The following is a 19,273-nucleotide window of genomic DNA, read 5'->3' as shown; positions in this document are numbered from 1 at the left end:
AATTTCACCGGTTTACCTTATAACTTATCACTCGGGGGTTTTTGGGGTCGCTGATTACCAATCTGAAGTCAGATTTTAAAAATTCAAAATGGCGGATCCAATATGGCAACCTAATTTTCAAAATTTCTCCGGTTTACCTTAAAACTTATCACTCGGGGGTTTTTGGGGTCGCTGATTACGAATCTGAAGTCAGTTTTAAAAAATTCAAAATGGCGGATCCAATATGGCAACCTAATTTTCAAAATTTCACCGGTTTACCTTAAAACTTATCACTCGGGGGTTTTTGGGGTCGCTGATTACGAATTTGAAGTCATATTTTAAAAATTCAAAATGGCGGATCCAATTTGGCGATCTGAAATTTTTAAATTGATCAAATACGCTTGAAAAATTGTTACTTGTGAGGTTTTTGTTGTAGCTGATTACGAATCTTAAGTCAGATTTTCAAAACTCAAAATCCAATTGTTTTTAGGGTCGTTGGTTAGGAATTTGAAGTCAAATTTTAAAACTGTAAATGACAAATTCAATGTGGGAAAAATTTTTAAAAAATTAATAGATTTTAAACAAATTTGATATTTTTTTTACTATTTGTTAAAGTTGCTGATATAACAGTTATGTAGTACAAAACAGATTTTTATTTCAACAGCACTATTACATTTACACTGAAAAATTTTTTTTATTTAATTCAAATATTAAATTACTTGATTATTATCAAATAGATATTTGCGAGATTTGTATTAAATTATTATTATCATTAATATTACTATTATTGTTATTATTAATTTATACATTAATTACATATTATATTATATTTTATTATATATATATATATATTATTTATTATTACTTGAGTCAATTAAAATATATATTTGTTTAAAAAATACAAAAATTATTTTGTTAAATTACGGTCAAATATTAATTATTTGCTTCAATATTTATTTAACAACAGTCAAGTAAGGGATTATTCGAATAAAATAAATTTTTTTACTCTAGATTGTAGAATGACCCTAAAGCTGATTCCGAAAGTAGTACTGCCTTAGTTTGGTCAGACGCGCGCGTTGAATCATTCTTTTCTTATACACACACACACACACACAGACACAAATAATAAAAATTATAGTAACTATATTTTTCACAATTATTTCTTTTTTTCTCAACTTTTTTAAGATTCTTTTTTAAGATTTTAAGGTTTTTTTTTCCCATCTCAATAATTTCCCTAACCTCGATAATCTGCAAAAAAATAGAAATAGAAAAAAAAATCCAAATTATGTAAAAAAAAGGATTATATCAAAAAAAAAAGAGACTGATTTTGATATTCAAATTTTCAAAGAGTTTGATTAAATTTCTGATCGAAGTTGTGAGGAAGGACGCTGGCGCAGGTCGTCGTCGTCGTCGTCGTTGCAGGCAATACCGAGTAGTACTATCGGCAACACACACACACACAGAGTCGATATGACACGACACAAGGCGACTTTACCCGAAGCGAGTCCAGTACAGAGTGACTGCTGAACTCTGTCAGTGGCTGGCGATTCGTCGAGGCGTCAGGTTTACTTTTAAATTCATTTTGATAATGTGTACGTGTATTTATCACTGTGTTGAGTGCCGTAGTCACTTGGGAGCCACTCAAACCACGTGCGTCGTTTGACATTTGACGATGAAAATTTCATAATGACATACTAACTCCACAATAAATTCCAAAAAAATCTTAATTTTCTAATTATTGGAAAAAAAGAAATTTTTCAAAAAAAAAAAAAATCCACAAAAATTTATTGTGATATTTTTGTCGGACATGATGACAATATCAGTGAAAAGTGTCACATTCCAAACAAGGCAACAACATCAAATAAAATTTCAAAAATTGTTGAGAAAAAAAAAGAATGGGTGTCGAAAATTAAAATTGGAATGGAAAAATATTGAAAATAGAAATCAAATTGACCTTGAGGATTAAAAAAAAAAAAAAAAAAAAAGAAAAAAAATATTCTTGGAGAAAAAGTAACGGTATTTTGGCGAACGGAAGTTGTGGCGGGGAGACAACGCAACGACAACAACAACAACAACGAAGAAGAAGAAGACGACGACAACGACGACGACGACGGAAAAGAGTGAGAAAAAGAAGTGGGGGGTGTAAAAGAGAGAGAGAGAGAGAGAATAAAGTAGAGATTCTGGGCACGCGCAGTCCACCTGCTGGCGTGTAGTGGCACGCGCCGTCTACCTCTCCCTCTTCTTGGCTCCTCGCCGGTTGAGGGTACCCCTCTCACTCTCTTTCGCTTGGTGTATACTGGACCCCTCCTCCTCCTCCACCCTTCACGCGTGCCACACGACAGCCGCGAGCCAGGACGCGCGGGAGTCAATTGCCCGCGGACTTGGACAGGGCGAACACTGGCAAAAAAAAAAAAATTCTTTTTCGTCTTCTCTATTTCTCTCCCAATTCTCCTTTAACTTCAATTTTTATCTTTCTTCACTGCTCCTCGACTCCTTTTTCTTCACCATATTTATTTATTTTTTTACCCTCCTTTCTTCACTGTTTTCTTTCCTCCTTTTTTCCAAAAAAAAATGAGGGGGAGGGGTTTTTTTTCAATGCATCACATGACTTGCACCAAAAGAGGTGGGGAAAAAAAAATGGTGCATAGTAAATAGAGTGTAAGAACATCCAAACGTAAATGTGATTTTAGTTACATATTTGGAACTAATTAAATGATAAAATGAATCGAAGAAATGTGCGGGAGAATTACTGTTGCCGCGTGTGGGACCGTCGGGAGACCACCTGTTGATGTTGTTCAGACGGAGTTATTATTTTTGTTATTATTATCATCATCATCATCATCAAGAAGAACTGAATCTTGGGAATTTTTGTGGAAAATGAAATTATCTAATTTTATAATTGGAACTTGAAAGGGCCTAGGGTGGGGAGAATTATTAGTTTTTTTCATGGGGGGGGAATTGATTTAACAATCGAAAAAAAAAAGTGGTGGTGGGCAAAAATAGAGAGTGCGAGGTGTGATTTAAACATGCGAAGAAAAAGTTATTGGTCCCTATTGTGGACCATGGCCTAGGGCTGAAAAATTATCTTCATTTTAGGAAATCGAAAAAAAATTTTTTTTTTTTTTTTTTTTTTTTTTTGATACTCGCCAGGGCAACTGTACGTCGCCTGGAATGATGGTACGTTCTTGTTCTTTGGCTAAGTTAAGAATTAGTGTTTATGTGTGTTTGTGTGTGTACTATCCAAAAATAAATATAACTAGTTAACGAAAGTTTCGCGTACTAATTATATATATATATATATATATATATATATATATATATATTAGATTGGAATTATTTTGAGATTGAAATATTTGAGAAAAAAAGAAAGAGAGAGGGGATTATTGTTGTATTATATTAATTAACGTGCTCCTTTTGAAGTTCTTAGATTATACGATTTTTTCTGACTTTTTTTTCGAAACTACAACTTTTTTCGATTTATTTAAATAGCATCTTATTTAAATTTCGACTTTTTCGATTTTTTTTTAAATTTTAAAACAAAATAGGGGAGACCGGGGTTACTTGGCGCACTTTTTAATCTTTGTTGTGTAACTCACTCATTTTTCTTTTTTTTTTTAAATTTAATGTATAGAAAACTTGTTGTAACATATCAGCTTTAATTAAAAAAAAAAGAAAGTTGAAATAGGGTCAACCGGGGTAAATCCGAACGCTTTTAGTAAGTTTCAACAATAACATAAGTTTTTTCTTTAAAAAAAAAAAATACTTCCGGTATTCTGGTGCATGAAGTTGTTACTTTACTTCCATAGAACAATTTTATGGGGTAGCAAAAATTTTTGATAAATTACAATCGCAGGAAACTTAGCGTTCGTATTTACCTCGATACTTTGCAACTTTCCTAAAATACCGGGGTAAATACGAACGCCACTGTATTTCAGAAAAATCTTAGGGAAAATAAATTTTAAGTATTGCAATTGTTAAATTTATATAAAAACTCAAAAAAAATACGATAATAAACCTATTATGTAATAATGCATCATATATAAATACAAAAATCAAACAGGTTAAAAATTAAAATGCATTACACAATTAAAACCTTCAATAACTTTATCAAATCATAACGGATTTTTGCAAAACTTGGTACAGAAAGTATTTTGGAGTGATTGAATGTAAATACAAAAATAAAAGTCAAATTTTTTAAATTCAAAATGGCGTACTTTCCTAAAACTTATTTTTAAAAATGATCAAATTTGCTAACCCTGAAACCCCCCGAGTAACAATTTTCGAGCGAATCCAATGAATTTTTTAATTCTCGTCCGCCATTTTGAATTTTGAAAAACTGACTTCAAATTGGTAATTAGCGACCCCAAAAACCGTAGAATACCAAATTTTATTAAGATCCTGAAAAACTTTTTTCAACAAACCATTTGGCAAAAAAATTGAAACACTCCTTCGAGAGAACAGAGATTAAGTTTCTGCTTATTAATTACTAACGAGGATACGTATAGAAAGAAAAACTTTTTTCTATGTACTTTTATAATGTTAAAATAATAGTGTAATGAAATAAAAACAATTTTCTGTGGCTCTGATGTAAAAAAAAATTATTGAAAATACCGTTCGGATTTACCCCGGTTTTCCAATTTTCCTGGGTAAATACGAACGGTCTGATATTATTAATAAAATTTGACAGAAGGCAAAAATGAAAAATAGTTTCTGTTCTAGTATTCATAACAAACAATTATAAATAATAAAATAAATTTTTAGCTTCTTTTTCTTGAAATACGAGACAAAATACTGAAAGAGTGTCATCTTTGATTTTCAATCTTTTTTGCAATACTTGTTATCTTTGTTTCTGCTGTTGCTAATTAACAAACGAAAAATGGGATAATACTTAGAATCTCTTGAAGAGGATCTGAGGTAAAAATTCTCATATCGAACTTATTTTTAAAAATTTTAATTAAGCTGAAATAATTAGCGTTCGGATTTACCCCCCGTTCGGATTTACCCCGGCTGACCCTATATTTAATACTTTTATTTTTATACCACTTTATTTGAAGCTGTGCAAAGCGCGCCAAGCAACCCAGGCACGGGGTTGCGTGGCGCAGGAGTGAAATTAAAATTAAATTATACGATTTAAAGTTTAAATAATATAAGACTTAACAAAAATAAGTCTTGTACTGTAATTTTACAATAAAATTATTTTAAATTTAAAAATCAGAAAATTTTATTTAAATTAAATGAAATTTGATTCAAATGAAATCGTAAAATTACCAAAAAATATATTTTTCTTATAATAACGCTGTGAATATTTAAAAACCATTATTCGGTTAAATTTTTTGAATAGGATTGTTATTGGTGCTTATTAATGTGTAAATTTCATATATAATCAACTTCATTTTATTAATATTTAACGAAATTTTCAGATAACCGCGCCACCTAACCCCGAATGTACTTTTGAAATATTTATTAATTTTTTATAAAAACTGTTAATATAAATGAAAATTTTTGTTTGTTTCTTAATAACAAATGTATAGAGCTGAAAACTTAATATTTGAGCTCTTCTAAAATTAATTTTTTAAAGAGATATCACAAACAAATGAAGAGGTTAAAAAATTACTTTGGAGTGCCAAAATCAGTTATTTTAATCTATACTCCACAATAATTAATGAATATTAATGAAATTTTGTACAAACTTACAGTTCATCAAGTACTTTAAACAGAATAAAGAGAAAAATTAATGTAACTTAACACTTTTGAATAAACTCAAGTGCGCCAAGCAACCCCTGCGCCAAATAGCCCCGGTCTCCCCTACATCTTCTTTTTTTAGTATACAATGCAGATCTTCTTCCAGTACTTCATTATTTCAATTATTTAACAAATTTTTAAAATTTTTCTCTAAATTACCGTCAACTGGGGCTATTCTGATCAGGGGCTATTATGCTAAAAGTTAGTTTTTATTTTCTAAAATATTAATTTCGAAATATTAAAATTTGACACAGCTCTGTAATTGTAGTTGTGTCAATTTGGAAACAAAGTAACTGTAATGTTATTAGTAAATTCAGTTTTAGAAATCAGAAATAAAAATTAATAAAGACGAAAAAATTTTGGTTGCAATTTGAAAAGTTCTGTGAAAATCTTTACCAATAATAATAAAATTCACGAAAGTTAGTGTCAAAAATAATTAAGATATACATATTCAAAATTTAGATATGACAAAATATACTCGATGCGCTAACTTTTTATTAACTATTTTAGAAGAAAAGTGTCTAAAACTGAAAATCCATCATTTGCATGGGCTATTCTGGTATAAAACCGGTATAATATATTCAAAATAATTATTATACGAAAATTAATTTCCTAATAACTAAAAAGACTCCTGTGTGTCGATTTTATAAATTACTTATTTTTGTATCAGAAAATTGTAAATAAGTCAACTATAATTTTACAAAGGGTACAACATAACCTCAAAAAGTAAATAATTTTACATGGTTTACAAGTTAATTTAAAAACTGTTTAATTTAAAATATCTTATAAAACAATAATGGACCTTATTAAGTTATTTAATTAGCATAAAATTTGTTAATTTGAAATTTGTTTAAATTATCATTCCTAACCTAAAAAAAATTCAGTAATTATAATTAAATTCCTCTAATAATAATTTTTCAGCAACTTTTTAAAAATTATTCACAAAATATGTATAGTGAAGTTTCCATATATAGTTTAATTCGATGAAAAAAATTGTTTCTTCATTTTATGAATAAAACACAAATTTTGATACCATAATAGCCCCAAACGCAAAGCTTTTATGATACAAATTTTGAGTTTATATAACTCAGATAAAAAAATATTTTTTCAAAACAAAAAAAAACTTAGAGAAAATCTTTAGAATGTCCACAACACGACTAAATAGTTTAAAACATTTTTCTACAAAGATTAAAATTTTGATTAAGAATAAAAAATTTGCGATTTTTGTACCATAATAGCCTCCAGTTAATGATAATTATTTTTTAAAATTTTAATGAAATTCTTTACAAATTCAATTATATTTTATTATTTTTCAATTAAAAATTTTATGAAATTCAAGTATTGTTTATAATAATAAAAAAAAAATTGTTATCTAAAATTATTTTAAAAATTATTTTAAATTCTGTAAAATATTTCATTATTGTCTAAAAATTTCATCAAATCTTTTGAAATTTAATTATTTCTAAAAATTTCAACTATGACTCTTTCAAAGTTTAATTATTTTTAATAATTTTAATAAGAGTTTTTTTTTTAAATTCAATTATTTAAAAAAATTACAAATAAAAACTCTAAAATTGAATTGTAATAAATTTTTTTTTTTAATTTGTCTAACTTCAAAAGTTAATTAATAGAAATTTTTACTAATTTTTAAAAAATATTACTATTTGATTTAGTATTTTTGTTTACTAATATTTAAGTTGTAGTGAAAAATGACTTAAAAATTAGTAGAAATTTTTAGTAATATTTTGAAAATATTACTATTTCATTTAGTAATTTTTTGTCTTCTTTTTTTTCTTAAAGTTTTAATTTTTTTAGTGAAAAATGATTAAAAATTATTCGAAGTTTTTACTAATTTCTAGTAACATATTAATGTTTGATTTAGTAATTTTTATTTGCTAAAGTTTCAGTGAAAAATTACTAAAAAATTATTAGCAGAAATTTTTTCTAATTTTGTCAACTTTTGGCCTGTTTTTTTTAAAAAAAAACATATTTTTAAAATTTTTTAGCTATCATTTTATATATTTAAACATTTACAAATATATTAAAAAATTGATCGCAATCGCCATAATAAACTGAGATATATTTTTATTTTTAGGTTAAAAAAATGTGTTTTGACAGCAGAAACGGTACTGCCAACCTAAAAAAAATAGCGCCAAATTTCAAAACTTATAAAATTAATTATTATCTAAATAATTAATTTTTCTTTTTCGTTAAAAATTACTAAATATTCGTTCTGGTAATGTAAATATTTCTGAAATATTACAAAAAATTATAATTTTAATTCAAAATGAATCTGTAAATTTTACCAACTTAGAAATCTGCGACATTCCAACTACGATCATTTTGAATAACTTGAAGTTAGTCGCCTATACTCAATACAATACCCAATTCAAAAATAAGTTGCAACAAAAAATGAGTACATTTTTTTCAGTTACAATTAGAAAAAAACATAAACGGTAAATTCTGGAAATTTTTTTTTTTACCGTAAAAAATACAACAATGACTATATATATATATATAAATTTAATTAAAGTAATTAAATTCTTTTTGTTTTTATTTGTAATTTAATATTGCACGCATTATTTGTACATTGGTATATATATAAAGTGTGCGTGGGGCGCAATAGTTCAGTTGTTTGTTGTTGGGCGTAACGGAATTCTAGCGGTTCGGTCGTTCATTCGCTGGATATTACAAGAGCATGCACACTGCCATTTCTTCTTGTAAAACCGCATCTTCTTTCTTCTTAACTGTTCCACACTAAGATTGTTCCGTTGCACTGAATATATAAAGCTATATATACTTACAACAAACTTAGAATTTTGTGCGATTTGAAAGTAAGAAATTTTTACAATACAAAAAAAAAATTTTGCAAAATTTTAGCGAAATCAAAAAAAAATTAAGTTTTTTAAATTGCAAGTATTAAAATTATTTATATTTTATCTAAATTTTGAGGTTATGTTCGTTTCTTGGTCTAAGGGAATGTAAGGTTATGTTTGTCGGACATGGCCTCAAATCCAACGGTTTCCTGAATTTTGAGGTTATGTTTGAACTAAGGCCTTGAATCTTGGAAACCTATGCCCTTGAAGTTTAAGGTTATTATTGACCTAAGACCTTGAATTTTGAAGTTATGTTTCAACTAAGGCCTTGAATCTTGGAAACCTACGCCCTTGAATTTCGAGGTTATGTTTGACGTATGACCTTGAATAATGGGGTTATGTTTGAACTAAGGCCTTGAATCCTGAAAACCTATGCCTTTGAATTTTAAGGTTAAATTTGATCTGAGACCTAGGACCTTGAATTTTGAGGTTATGTTCGTTTTAATACTAATATAGGTAGATATATGGGTCGTTCCACGTCAATTCGCATGTGGATTTGAGGTTAAAATCAGAACTAAAATACTAATATAGGTAATTCCATGTCAAGAGTAACCAACCTAACCTATCCTAACATAACATAACCTAACATAACTGAAACATAACCTAACCTTGTCAAAAACATGGGTTGGGTACACTTGACCTGGAATGACCCATTCTAGAGACAACGGCGAAATCTTTTTACAATATAGAGATAGATATATATGTATATAATTTTGAGGCAGTTAACTGTAACTTCAACAGAGTAACAACAACACACAATCAAACACAGTAACGTGCCAAGTAATTATTCCACACGATGGAACAGTTTCATTCAGAAAGAGAGTGAGAGAGAGAGAGAAAGAGAGAGATTATAGTTTTACCCCTTGATAATGCATCTCCGCGCAACCTCGACTGTTTTATCTCTAGAGTCCCATAGTCCATTTCTCCCTCCAACCCATATCGTCTAACTCTCACCTCCTCCCTGCGCGTTTGCTTTCATACTGCACCGCGACCTAGTTTAACGACCTAACGAGACGCCAAAATGCAATTTTCACAAAACCACAAAGTCGGTGACCCCACAAGAGAGAAATTCACTATTCGTAATTAAATGGAAATCCTAAAATGTTTATTTTCTGCAACTAAAATGTGTGTATTAGATTATAAATTAGTTTTTTTTTTAATGGACAAAAAAGAATAAATATTATGCTATACGAATGCTAATTAACAAAATAACACATTTCACACAAAAAATAGAGACTAATTTCTAAAATAATGAAAAACTTGTTTTAAAATTTATGGTGAAACCGTATATATACCCAAGTAGAAATGTGCCACTGGCATAGTACTGACCCAACACTGCCAGTCAGTATAACGGTACTGACTGCCGTACTGGGCCAGTAGTGGACCAACCCTGGCTGGTAACGCTGTCCAGTACTGATTTTGTCCCGCTCACCAGTACTAACGTAGTACTAGAATAATACTGGCATAATACTGGCAAAGTACTCATCCGGACTTAAAATCTCACTTTTTTACAAAATGCTAAAACACGCTTTCCAATGCAAATTTCATCCTTATTAGCTTATTACTCCCATTTTTACCACGAACAGGTAATGTGAAGCCAATAATAGTTAACGTTATTTAGAATATATAAAATATTATAAACAATAAATAATTAAAATAATAATTATCATTTATATTAATTAAATTATTTTATTTTTAATAAATTATTTTACAAAAAATAATTTGTGTTGTAAATTTTTTTATTTTTTTAAATTCATAATATTTAATTTTTTTTACTTTGCACTTATACTTAATTTAATAATTATTTAATAATTGATATTACACATGAACAAATATTGTACTTATAACACTTAAAACTAAGAACGAAAAATCTCGCACGCATGGGGGATCGAACCCTAAACCCTTAGAACGCAAGTCAGATACGCATACCGCACAGCCGCGCTGGCTTGAAGTGCTGACTTGAAGTAGTTCACCTAATACAAAAGTTTTGATTTCAAAGTTTGTATTATCTATTGATCACGAAAATAAAATGAATTTATTCTTAAATTTTTTAAACTCACAAAATTTTTTCAATTTTTACAAAGATTTAATGAAATAAAACTGGATATCAATTTCAGTTAAATATTTTTAATAAATTATTTTTACCGTAAATAATATTAAAACAGACAAAAATGATTGATGAATTACATAATTAAAAATAAGTTAATAAAAGACGACTGTAAAATATGAATGGTGAAAAATTTTTTAAATTTAATATTTAATTATTAATAATATTTAAAAATTACAGTGAAAAAATTACATTTGCTTTATTTTTAAAACTATTAGAAAAAAATTCTCAACTTATTGTTATTGTATGCATGATAAATAACTTAATGCACATATTTCAATGAGTACTAAAATAACTAAAAAAACATAAATATATTTTATATAGGTATATAATAATACATTACAATTACATCCAAAATTTTGAGGGAAAGTATTCGAAAGAAATTAATATACATTTTTTAAAATAAAAATCGGACAAGTGCGAGTTACACTCGCACTGAAATCGAGGGTTCCGTACTCGAAGCGAACTTATTTGGTATAAAAACAAATGTTTAAAAAATATGTGTTGTATGACAACTAATATAAGTGATACAAAAAGGAACAATTTTGTAAAATTCAAGAAAATTGTTCCTCTTCGTATCACTTATATTAGTTGTCATACAACACATATTTTTTAAACATTTGTTTTTATACCAAATAAGTTCGCTTCGAGTACGGAACCCTCGATTTCAGTGCGAGTGTAACTCGCACTTGTCCGATTTTATTTTTTAAAAAATATTTTACTAAAAAAATATAAGAAACATAATTTTATTTCAACTCGCAATATTTTTATTGTATTTACATTTTAAAAATATATTGAATATTAAATTTTATCTTTCTAAGTCAAAAAGAGATAAAACTTAAGATATTGATATAAGGCTAGTAGCTGTTTGTCAAGGAAAAATCGAAAGTTATCTAAAAAATAAAATTTGTTTATTAATTCCAGAAAAATCAACTCCAATCATCCTCGCTATATTTTTTTTGTAATCTACACGTAAAAATACGTCAAAATATATAAATTTGAATCACTGTAGAAAAACTTTTTTCGTTTTTTGCGGAAAAATACATTTTTTTCTGAAATTTATCATTTTTCTTCAAAAATTTGATAAAAATTGATCATCAACTCCAATCGCGCTTACATTTTTTCCCTGTATTTTTCACGCAAAAATTGAGTTTTACAGCAAGTATGAACAGTCTGGATTGAATATTGTGTGCGCTAGGGAGAATAAATCATTTTTTTCGAAATTTTTGATTTTTCCTTGACAACGCTATGTAAATTAATCCGAATCAAGTTCGCTATAATTTTCCTGTAATTTTCACGTAAAAATACGTAAGTGTGTCAAATTTGAGCTCTTTATGTCAAAAGATGTGGCCGCTAGGGGGGGGGGTACATAGTCATTTTTAGGCATTTTTCGTAAAAATTCATGGTTTTTCCTTGACAACGCTATGTTAATCAATTCCAATCAAGTTCGCTATAATTTTCCTGTAATCTACACGCGAAAATACATATGTGTACTAATTTTCAGCCCTCCAGATAAATTTATGTGGCCGCTAGGGGGGGGGGGTACACGATTTCAAAAAAACCGATATTAATAGGGTTCCGAACCGAGTACGGAACCCTAAAAATCATCGTTTTCTACCTATTGAAATAATTTAAAGACTTTTTCATTTAATGTTTTTTATCACCGACATAGTACTGATTCGGTGTGAATGACAGTGTACTGCCAGTACTGGTTTTAATATTTTTTTACCTCCGACATAGTACTGATTCGGTGTATTAGTCAGTACACTGCCAGTACTGAAAGTCAATACTGACAGCCAGTATTGGATCAGTACCATGCCGGTGTTTAATTACGGCGAGCTACGGATATTTCTACTTGGGATATATATATGAATATTCACCTGGAATAAGAATTTTTCCGGTGGTGTTGAATTAAAAATTATCCGCGCTCAACTTCTATTTCTATATTTTTATAAAGTAGACTTTATATTTAATTAAATTTTCATACAAATTCTATTTATCTGAATTTTTATGTAATAGAATTTTTGTATTTAGCCCAAGTTCTACATATAGCAGACATTCTATATAGTTCACTGAATTTTCATTTAACAGAATTCTTTTTTAACCCTTAACTGGCACCATGGGTCCAGTAGACCCGAGCATTTTTTCGATCTCAAATTAATTGAATATGTAAATATTGAATATTTTTTTGTATTTTAATATATTAGTTTTGATAATATATTAGTAATTTTCTAAGTTTTTTTTTGATACAACTAATTCGATACAAAAGAATAAATTAGCTTCGAACATTAATAATTATAAATTTTTTAATTTTAACCTAAAAATTCATATTTTATTCTGCAAAATAAATACCTTTTTATGCAAGTTTTGCGTTGTTGTGGTAATTTTTTTCCTTAAAGAATAATACATCATAAACCTTACGATTTTTAAGTCATAATATTCAAATTTAAATAACTTATAAATTTTCTAAGTAAAAACACGCAATTTTTTTTTGGTTTTTATTTTTCACATTTTTTTTTTTAACTAACATACAATAAATTAATCCCTGTAAAACTAATGGCAATTTAAAAAAACACATCATAAGCTACCTTAGATTAAGTTTTTTGTACAAAAATATTCAATACCGACTGTACAATACTCGTTTGAATACACGTCGGGTCTAGCAGACCCGTTGTGCCATTTACGTTCAAATTGTGTTAGTTAAAAATTAACTTAAAAATTTTTACAAATCAAATAGAAATTCTCTGAAGCAAATGTTCGGTTATATAAAAATTTTGTAACATAAAAAATCGATTGAATGGAAATTCTGTAGAAAAAAAACATTCGAAAAAAATAAAAATTCTATTGACATTAACAAAATATATTAATTTGAAAACGAGTGTATATATATATATATATATAGTGAGCATAAAAAACTTTAGCCATACCAACCCTGCAAAGAATTTTACTATATATATATATATATCATAACGGTGTGATGTGGCTTGGTGACGCGACAGAAGAATAAGCCCTGTCTCGACTGAGTGCTATTGAAGATCATGGCTCTTCTCAACGCGGAATTATTTATACGTCTTGATTACAGGCGCCTGCACGAGTGCGCAAACGAACGTCAACGGAAATAGCCGAGCTTCTCTCCCTCCCTACCCCCCCCCTTTTTCTTGCCACAGTACAAAGATGATACCACTTTGCACTGTATATGTATTTGTGTAAACATTTTCTGCACTATAACGGGAACTTGTTTTTTTTTTTTCTTCACTTTTTTGTGACGAACAATTCTTATTTATTTCGATATCAGATTTTATTGTCAATGAGAATATAATATAAATATTTCTCTTTAGGTTTTTTAAAATTAGCTTTAAAATCAAAATTGCTATAGGGAAAAATGGACAATAGTATTCTCTCTAAATTTAAATTAGTGAAAAGTAAACTACTAATTTAGATTAGTAAGAATTTTTACTAATTTTTAGTCACTTTTTACTAAAACTTTAGTTTTAAAAAAAAATACTAAATACTAAAAATACTACTTAAAAATACTAAATCAAATAGTAATATTTTACTTAAAATTAGTAAAAATTCTTACTAATGTGAATTAATAGCTTACTTTTCCCACATTGAGAAAAAAAATTTAGTGTTTGCAACAAAATTGTTTGATTCGGCAATTTTGGTTCTTGTAATCAAATTTTGGTTGGCTGAAACAAAGTCGTAGAGTTATCTCAACCAAACATTTGATTAGGCCAACAAAATTATTTGGTTGAACATTTTTAAATTCCAACCAAAATTCGGTTATGACAACAAAATAATTTGGTTAATACAACAAAATAGTTTGGTCTAAAAAAAACCAAATGATGGTTTGTTGTCCTAACCAAAATTTGGTTGCGACAACCAAATAATTTGATTCGCTCTCAGCTCAAAGCTTAAGAGAACAGTTAGTTTAAATCTCTCACAAGGATGGGTATAGTCTAGTGGTCAGAGCTCCCGATCTTCAGTTTTAAAACAGAGGTTCGATCCCAAGCGGAAATGAGATTTTTCAAAGTCCACAAATATTTCAATTGGATAAATATAAATTCAATGTTAAATTGATAATAAATAAATAATTAAATAAATAAAAGAGATAAGGTAGAATAAAATTTTTAATTTTACAAAAAAAAATCCATTTCAAAACGTACAGGCCGACCACCTTCAGGTTGTAGATTTTTCTGTCGATGAGAAATATGTTATTCTAAATGAAAAATAAAGAGACACGTATTTTTTTATTTTTCATAAAAATTATGTTTAACGAAGTTATGGTCATTTGAAGTTTGAGTGGTAAAACTCGAAAGAACAATGAAAAAAAAATTGTTTCGCCTGTAATTTTTTTTCTAATGAATGCAATCAAATTATTTTTCTTGGATCTTGTAGAGGGTATATTCCTCTTTAAAATCCCATTTGAAATTTGAAAAAAGATTCAAAATTAATAAAACAGGAGATGATTTTCTAAAAATCATTAAAGTTAATTTTCTCAAAAACCTCACTTTTTTTCTCTCAAATTTTTACCATAAATTCTTACCAATATGAAGAACCAATCCTGGTAGTAAGGAGAAATTTTTTTCGAAATATTTTTTTTTTTACGAAATTTGAAATGGCTGACGTGCAGTTTCAAGAACAAATGAACTAACTGAAGTGAGTCATTTTATAACCAACAATAATATATGTATTCCAATATTCAGTTACTTTAAATGTGTTTTAATGTGCAATAAAAATATTTAATTATTTATATGTGAAAATAATTCATAATAATTTGAAAAAATATTTTTTTAATATCTTCTATTATATTAAGGGTGTTTTCGGCATTCACTCAGAGTTAACTCTAGAGTTAGCAGTGGTGCTCAAATGTAAATTTTGATTTTCAGTTCGTCTGTTGGTTGTGAACGTTGTTGATTGGCAATTTGGCATAGACGATTCATTTTGATTGGCGCAGGGTTTGCAATTGTAACAACATGTGAAACGGGCCTTTTATTCTAGTAATGTAATGTTAAAATAAAATTTTTTGTTTCTAGATTTCATAAAAGTCCCCAAAAATTTATTACTAGATGACCCAGAGTTAACTCTGTTTTCTTGCGAGAGTAAAGAAAAAGGGTCAGTCCTAACCTTTAATGGCCGACAAAATTTGTGAACGGATTGTTTGTTTTGAAAAGTGTAAATTGAAACATAATAATTTATTTTTATTAAAAATTATTTTAACTTTTTATTTATAAAAAACAACTTTAATTAAAATAAATAATCTAGTTTCTAAAACAAATCAGATTAATTAAAGTTAGGGAAATAATGAAAAATTTGAAAATTATAAACTTTAAAAAAATAACACGTTTATGGGTAGCAAAAATATGTTCCATTTTTAAATGAAAAACAAAAAATACGTATAAATTAAAAAAAAGTAAGCAAACAAGGACAACTAACTTCAAACTCAGGGTGATGAAAATAGAAAATCAATTATTTTATTTAGGTAAATAAATTTTCAAAGATAATATCATTGAGCACCACTGTTAACTCTAGAGTTAACTCTGAGTGAATGCCGAAAACACCCAAAGTTAACAAATTTCGAAAAACGACACCGACCCCGTGACCTCGACACCGTCCTTGAAAAATCTATTTTCAATTATTTTCAAATAAATCAAAATACTTTGCATATATGCTTTTAGAAAATCTTACAAACTATTTTTATGTAACATCTTTTTTCAATTTTAACCCGAAAAAGGGTTATTTTTCAATTTTAACCCCAAAATGGGTTATTTTGCAATTTTTTAAGAATTTTTTGATTTTTTCAATTTTTTATTATTATTTTTTATTATTTATTGTTGTTTTTTCAATTTTTAGTTAGTAACCTATAATATTGTGTCTAATTTTAAGTGTCATTAAAATCAAATGTTTTTAACTTAATAATTTTAACATTTCTTAATTTAAAACGAAACATCTTCTATTATATTAAGTTAACAAATTTCGAAAAACGATACCGACCCCGTGACCTCGTCACCGTTCTTGAAAAATCTATTTTCAATTATTTTCAAATAAATCAAAATACTTTGCACATTAACTTAATATAATAGAAGATTGTTGTCATAATTATAATAAAAATAACATCTAATATTTAACAATTTTCATTTCTTTCTTCAATGATACTGATCAAAATTAAGATAAATTTTATACAATATTAATAAGATATTAATTTAAAACATAAATTATATATATAATATTCATAAACTACATTAAGTAAACAAAAATAAGTACAACTATAACCGAGCAAGCGTTAGCGAGCGAGGAATACATCGCTAGTTTGAATTATTATAAAATAAACTATCTTGAATTTTTACTTAATCAATTTATTTTAAAATGAAATTTGCAAATATTAATTTCCAAATTGAAAATTAAAATTTTAAGTTTTTTACAAAATTTTTCAATGATAATTTGAATTGAAAAATATTTCAAGAGTATATTACTGAAAGAATCACAATATTTATAAAAAAAATATTTTTTCTTTTTTCACCTTTTTATTAATTATATATTTGTTATCATTGGTCTTAACGATACGTACAATAGACACATTCTATTAAGATTATATTGTGATTAAATATAGAAAAATTCAGTTTTTGGAACATGCACGGAAAGAAATTTAGTAGCAATATTTGATAAATCTGATAGGAAATTTTAGTATTCTCTTTTTCAAACGCGGAACATTTGGGTTTGATAACGAAAATCGGTATATTTTTACCAATAGTCTTTTTAGTAAATATATTCCAGAAATTGAAATTATTATTTCGTAAATTGATAAATTTATATGAAAATTTGGAAAGATTATTTCGAAATTTGTTAAAACTATACTAAAAATTCGAAGTGGTTCAGTCGTGACAGATGACAACAGAAACACCAACAGATTCTACGCCAAAGTTTTATCTCTTTCTCATCTCGAGGATAGACGAGGATATGAACTTTTAAATGCACACACACACATACACCGCAATGTTTTACATCGATTGGCTTATTTTTATTCCTAACCTATACTAACGATAATACGTATAACATTCGCAGAATAACGCTTCATATACAAATTTACGCACATGTGAAAAACTGATGTGACCATTCTTATATACTAACCAGACATATTTTTCACCGCTTATGAGAAAGGTGAAATTATATCAAAACATGTTTAAAAATATAAATAAAAATCATTATTTATTGGGAAATAATTAAATATTTTATTATTTTTTTAAGAACAATTTTTTTTACTGATTTATTGTAAAATATTCAAAATTAATTATATAAAAGAAATTCAGGTCTGTATCAAGATAATGGTAAAAAGGGGCTTGTCTAAAGAGCTTCGTCAGTCTTCGTTACCACTCGGTGAGGATCGGGCAATTCCGAACGTTCAACTTCGGCAAATTTCGTCGAATCTCGTTAACTTTGATATTTCTTTTTCAATTTTCATATCAAATATATCAAAATCTGAAATAATTATATCATTTTATACAATTCTAATAACGAAATTTGAAATATTTGGTTAGAAAAATTGATAAAGAGCTTATTAAAATTTGACATTTTTGTGTTTCAATAAAAAGATTTCAGATTTCGTAAATATTATATCAAATTTTCTTTCCAACTATATTAAATATTCTTATTTTAATCTCAATCATTCTTAAAAATAGTATCGAAAATCGTTATCATGCCAAAATGTTCCGCAATTGTAACCAAATATACTAAAAAGTAACACCATAATATCAAATATTGCTACAAACTTTCTTTCCGTGTGATACATTTTTCTTGTTTTGAAGGTTCGTTTTCTACAATGGGACACTTATCATTAAATACCGAATAATTATTTCAATAATAATATTCTGCTTCATACTTTGTAAATATATATTTTTTTGCATTAAATAACGTTAAAAAATGTTGCAAAACACTTATAATTTAATAATATTTTACATTTTTATAATACAAATTACGAAGCTGAAACGCAACGTTTATGATAAACGATTTTTTAAGAAATAATTTTTTAAAATAAAAATTCTATAATTTTTTGCCTAAAAAATATTTTTTTATAATTTGTTGATGAATGAAAACTTCAAGAAATATTTTTTAGGCAAAAAATTATAGAATTTTTTATTTTAAAAAATTTTTTCTTTAAAAATCGTTTATCATAAACGTTGCGTACTTCAGCTTCGTATTTCATTTATGAAATATACCAAACTAGGATCAAGCTATTTTTAAAGTTGGTTCTAGTTAGTTTAAAACTCGGTTCAAAATACGTTTAAGGTGTTATTAAATTAGGTTCAAAATAAGTTTAAATAAATTTAAACTAGTTTTAGGTTTAAAATAGGTTTAAGCTAGGATCAAAATAGTTTCAAGGTTGGTTCAAGCTATAGTTTAAAACTAAGTTCAAAATGAGTTCAAGGTCGTATCAAATTAAAAGCAAAATAGGTTAAAACTGGTATTAGGTTTAGAATAGGTTTAAAATAGGTTTAAAATAGGTTTAAAATAGGTTCAAACTAGGTTTAATCTAGGACTAAGCTAGCTTAAAAGTAGGTTTAAAATACGTTCA

General features: G+C 27.3%; 1 protein-coding gene across 5 annotated transcripts in view; it reads left to right on the top strand.

Annotated features, from left to right (window-relative positions):
- The window catches only part of LOC127278101 (neurogenic protein mastermind-like), a 178,709-nt gene that overhangs the window by 96,409 nt on the left and 63,027 nt on the right, over window positions 1-19,273 (top strand). For 2 of the 5 annotated variants that reach the window (XM_051299639.1, XM_051299638.1), the window contains exon 1: window positions 1,501-3,156. The exons of the other annotated variants lie outside the window; for them this stretch is intronic. In XM_051299639.1, coding sequence (XP_051155596.1) covers window positions 3,151-3,156 — 6 coding nt within the window. In that variant the 5' untranslated portion in view covers window positions 1,501-3,150. Of the gene's footprint in view, window positions 1-1,500; window positions 3,157-19,273 lie in introns of those variants that run through there. 5 annotated transcript variants of the gene reach the window in all.

The sequence above is a fragment of the Leptopilina boulardi genome, unplaced genomic scaffold (assembly GCF_019393585.1).
Source record: "Leptopilina boulardi isolate dan_hultmark-lab unplaced genomic scaffold, ZJU_Lbou_2.1 LbouV2_195, whole genome shotgun sequence".
NCBI lineage: Eukaryota > Metazoa > Arthropoda > Insecta > Hymenoptera > Figitidae > Leptopilina > Leptopilina boulardi.
This window is presented reverse-complemented; position numbering and strand designations above follow the sequence as displayed.